The sequence below is a fragment of the Dendrobates tinctorius genome, unplaced genomic scaffold (assembly GCF_039654945.1).
Source record: "Dendrobates tinctorius isolate UK_male_01 unplaced genomic scaffold, ASM3965494v1 ptg000032l, whole genome shotgun sequence".
NCBI lineage: Eukaryota > Metazoa > Chordata > Amphibia > Anura > Dendrobatidae > Dendrobates > Dendrobates tinctorius.
This window is the reverse complement of record NW_027361700.1, coordinates 6619940-6625331: the sequence shown is the minus strand read 5'-3', so window position 1 is coordinate 6625331 and position 5392 is coordinate 6619940. Positions and strand designations below refer to the sequence as shown.

Sequence of the window (5392 nt, the reverse complement as noted above, 5' to 3'; positions counted from 1 at the left end):
AGTGTCTGGTATATTACATGTCCACACATGGCATAAATATGGGGTTTGGTAATTAAATGAGCACTTACATATGAGGTGGTCTGCAGGATGTGGTCTCCCCAAGTGCCCCAACGTGCGTTTCGTCCCAGAAGATTCAAAATGTAGTGGGACTAACTCCCACTCTTTTCAAGGCTTCTTTCCCTGTGGCCTTTGTAAGGCATGCAGGAATTTGGTTAAGTCCAATGAATTTCAGAACTCAAAGGGCACGCGCACTTTCCAAATCCGACATAGACTCACCTGCTCTTCCGCAGGGGTTGTCTATTATGCCCAATGCCCTTGCAATAAAATATATGTGGGGATGACAACCCGCGAATTTATAATTCGAGTAAGGGAGCATGTGCGCGACATTGATAAATCTAAAAATAGTGAAAGGGACGAGCCTTTAAAAACCCTACCAAGGCATTTCAAGGAATTTCACAATGCAGACTCAAGCTTTTTGAAGCTGAAAGCTATTGATCAGGTATCCATGGGTCAGAGAGGGGGAGATTTTTAAAAAAATTGGCACAAATTGAAAGCCGCTGAATTTATAGACTTCAGACGGTTACACCATTGGGCTTGAATGAAAATGTTGGGTTTAGCTCTTTTTTGTAAGGATTGGTTTCTTTTAATCTAGGGTTTTTTGGGGGGTAATTTTATTTTATTTTTTGTGTTTTTCATTTGTATTTTAACTGTCTAATGCATTTATTTTTGTTTTTCAATTCAGGCTCTATTTAATTAATGATGGGGCGGCTCTTGGTCTTTCCGGCATACCATCTACTCCTGAAACTGGTTTTTCTCCAGGGGACATCAATTACCCCATTGGTTCAAGAAGACTATGATTAATAAGGATGACCCATTGGATGGTCACTGTATATGTATGTGTATATATATATATATATATATATATATATATATATGTCTTAATTATGCTATTTGTTCCTTTGTAATTTCCTTAGGATGGACGACATTTATATTTTGGGGACTCTTTGAATTTTTGAGATTGTACAGTATATTGTACTATATTTTCACAAGGGTTTTTATACATATACCAAAATTTTTTTCTATTCTTCAATTTTGATATGCATTTGTCACTTTATAGTCACTTTGCACTTTATATATAATATAATACATATACACAACATAGCATCACATATTTTGCTATATAATCTTATGCACACTATGTATGTAATGTATTTTGTATGACACTATATGTTATGTAATATATTTAGGCAGGCACATATATATCTTCTTCACTTGTATGGACTCTTACTATGTATGATGATGTCTATATTGTTTACACTGGATTACTGTATAAGCCTTATTGTGCCGTTTTTATGTTATATTAGGATGTTGCACCCTTGGCTTTATTATGTAATTTACCAAACATCCTATTTTGCAACGAGCACTTTATTTTGGCCACAATAAATAGAATGATATATGATCTCACTTTACTGAGTCCCTCACTTCCGTCTATGACGCGTGCGGAGCCATCACACTGACTGACGTCTATGGTAAGCGGGCATTAGGGGCAGGGCGCATACTCCATCTCCTTGACAGCATTCTGCGCTTGTGTTCCACGGCCACGAATCATGGTGTCTATGAGTGAGTGATGCTGGAGGCGCACGCGCAGTACAATGCCGGAAGTGACCATAACATGACACGGAACTTCTAGTAATTGGATAGCGCTCCTATCATTGGTTACCCATACTATATGTTTCCACCCCTATCCCCTAGCGTTCGCCTCCTGACGAAACGCGCGTTGGGGCGCTTGGGGAGACCACATCCTGCAGACCACCTCATATGTAAGTGCTCATTTAATTACCATACTCCATATTTATGCCATGGGTGGACATGTAATATACAAGGCACTTGAGGTCTAGATGGCAATCTAGGGATAATACTGAAGCACTGTTTACAATGGCTGTAGGTCAGGCTTTTTGTTGGTACTAACCCCTATTGTGGATTAATAGTGACCTTGAATGAATTTTATCTACATTGTGAGTGTATTATTCTTATGTATATATACTCTGTGATTGAGTCAATAAAATTTGTACATTTTATATACTGGATTTTTCTTGTGTTTTTGTATATTCAATCAGTTTTTTGTGCCATTTTCATCTTGATGGGTCTTTTGTGATGTATGTAAACCATGTATCATTTCATGGCAGGATCTGTAATGATTTTACAGAAGTCGGCAATTGATTTAGCGGCTATTATGCTATGTAGAACTCTATGAAATAGAAATATATATATTTGTCTCAATGACGTGTGTGTGTATATATATATATATATATATGTGTGTGTGTGTCTCAATGACATGTATATATATATACTGTATATGTATACATGTATTCTATGTGTATATATCTATTATTTTGTTTGTGTTTTAAAACCTGTCATTGGGATCCATTATGTGTCCATTTTGCAAGCCAGCGAGAAAATCTCGGCACACGGATGCTTACATGCGCAAAAATTGCATCCTAGCATTACCAACGGATAATATACGGATCACTGTTCAGGGAACATTTCTGCGCATTTCGACAGTAAAATATGGACCGTATTTTTATATATTTTGTCTGACTCTGGCCTTAACCTCCTATCTGCAGGTTAACAGCGTCATTCCTGGTGACAGGGTCCCTTGAATGAATTTCTCCTATGGAAAAAAAAAAACAAAAAACCCCAAAAGCTTCTCCTACACAATGGTAAAAGTAAGGAGCACATGCATGGTATCAGTGTTGGTATTTACAACTATGTACAATTAGACATTGTCAGACTCAAATGCATCATATGGTAATACTTCCAAGGCCCCTTCACACGTCCGAATTTCTGGTATATCTGGCGTCCTTTTTCACATGTAGCAGAGACACATACACACCCATTATAATCTATAGGGATGCAAACATGTTCGTGTTTTCACATTTTGTATATCCTTGTGAACCATACGTAGACATGTCCTTTTTTTTTACCGGCAGCACGTATCACATCATATGGACCCATAGAATTCTATCGGTCTGCGTAAAACATGTACCGCACACGGATGACATCCATGTGGCATCCATGTACTGTCTGTGTGACACATATCAGAGTAGAATGCAGTATAGAAATGACAGATTTGTAAGTGATATGTAATGATAATAGATAGTTTTGTAGTGCTTTCTAGTAAGCCACATAAATAAATAAAAAAAAAACCGAGGTGGGGGGTCACCCCTATTTTTTGAAACCAGCGTAGGTAAAGCAGACAGCTGATATTAGCAGGTTAGGAAGGTCCATGGTTATTAGGCCCTTCCCAGACTAAAAATTCCAGCCCTCAGCCACCCCAGAAGTGGCACATCACATTAGATGCACCAATGCTGGTGCTTCACCTTGGATCTTCCCAAATACCCTGAAAAGTTGGCAGTCGAGGTATTAGGTCTTGGGGTTGCCGTCAACTGTGAATTGTTCAAAAACACAGCTGACATCAAGCTCTTATGTTAGTAATGGAGAGGTGTCCATTACTTAGTAATCATAAGCACACACACAAAAATACTTTATTTGAATAAACACTCCTCCACACTTTCGCTGGTTCACCACTTTATTCAAAAACAGTAGTGACCTCAGTAACATTACCGCTCTTCACAGTCACCAGGTCACGCAGAGGGCAGTTTGAAACTCAGAATGTCTGAAGAGTAATGTTACTAATGTCACCGCTGTCCAGTCGCCGTGTCTTTCTCTGCACAGCAGAACCCAAATTTGGCTGTAGACAAAGGCTATGGAGCATCAGAATGAGGCTCCATAGCTTTTGTTCGTCAGAATTGCTGGGCTACAGCAAACCTGTGTGTGATTTTTTCTTTTTTGAATAAAGTGATGAACCAGGGCAAGTGTGTGTCTATATTTCATTAAAGTATTTATTTTTTGTGTTTCTTTTTTTATTACTGGATTAGTAATGGGAGTTGTATTTTTAGGCTGGGAATGGCCAAATAACCATGTACCTTCCCAGCCTGATATCAGCAGTCTGCTTTACCTTTGCGGGTTTCACAAAATAGGGGGGACCATGATCTTTTTTCATTTATTTATTTATGCTTAATAGAAACCACCAGAAGCTATCATCTTTGCATATCACTTAAAAATCTGTCATTTCTATTCTGCATTATACTCTGGTACGTGTCACAGGGACCCCACACGGATGATGCACAGATAAATAAAAAAAAGTACGCATGGATGTTGGAAAAAAAAAAAGCACAGGGACAATAAAAAAAGAACATCCCACACAGATGTGTTTTTATGCGCACGTGTGAAGGGGGCCTAATATAGTAAAATATTCAGATCCATCAAAAACCTATTTGAACACATTGGCATGAAGGACAAGAAACAATGAGTGAATGCTGGAAGAATCCTTCCTACTGCTGGTCAGTATTGGCCTGAAACCCAAGACTCAGTATTACGTCAGAAGTGTTATTTCAGTGCATGAGACAAGGAGACTGAGTCATGAAGTTATGCAGAGCAATATTCACCAATAATCTAATGTGACCCATCGGCTAGGAATTCTAGACATGTATGGAAGATTAACAGCAGGTATAAAAAGAGTCCAAAGAAATCTAAGACCCAGAGCTGTCTGGGAGCGAACACCATACGCAAATCCGTCTCAGAAGAACAAATGTTGTGCCTCTATGTTCAAAGGAACCATGATCCATGGAAGTCCTTCATACAGCCTCTATGGCCAGCCTCCTCAGACCTCTTTACCAAGATGGAAGAGGACATGAGAAGAACAATTGAGGAGATAAAAGGCAACATGAGACGTATGGGGCTGTTCCACCAGCAGTTGATGGAGGAGATGGTCATCGAAGATAATAAGCCTCAACCATTGATGCCTTCTGGTGACATAATGTCCAGTGATGGTGGTTTTACGCTTTCCTTGGGTGTTCAGGACTTTTCTCCCCATGAGCTCACGGTTAAACTGTTTGGAAGAAAACTACTGGTTACTGGAGCCAAGGAAACGAAAACTGATGATGGGAAAGGTTCCTTTTCCTACAAGTGTCAGATCTTTAGGAAGGAGGCAGATCTTCCTCAGGATGTACGAGCAGAAGATATGAGCTGCCTTTTAACCTCTGATGGGCAACTGAAAATAGAGGCCCCATGGCAGACTGCTCCAGCTCTGAAGGAAAGGAACGTGCCTATCCAACTTACAACCGAAGAAGCAAAAAAACAAAATACAGAGGATGGCAAAGACACAAGGCGTAACCAAGACTCCAAGCCTTAAGCATTGCCTTTTGTATTCTAGATGTCATTTTCTGGTTTTACAAACTCTTGTCTGCAGCTAAATGGATTGCTGATAAGTATACCATACTATTTGATTATATAGAATGGAATATTTTTTTATTATGTTAATAAATGTGAG

At 39.1% G+C, this 5392-nt stretch overlaps 1 protein-coding gene across 1 annotated transcript; it reads left to right on the top strand.

Annotated features, from left to right (window-relative positions):
• Positions 1-4529: 4529 nt before the first annotated feature.
• LOC141086674 (heat shock protein beta-11-like) lies at positions 4530-5392 on the top strand. The gene has a single exon (XM_073572897.1). The coding sequence runs from the start codon at positions 4652-4654 to the stop codon at positions 5252-5254; it is 603 nt and encodes a 200-aa protein (XP_073428998.1). The 5' UTR covers positions 4530-4651; the 3' UTR covers positions 5255-5392.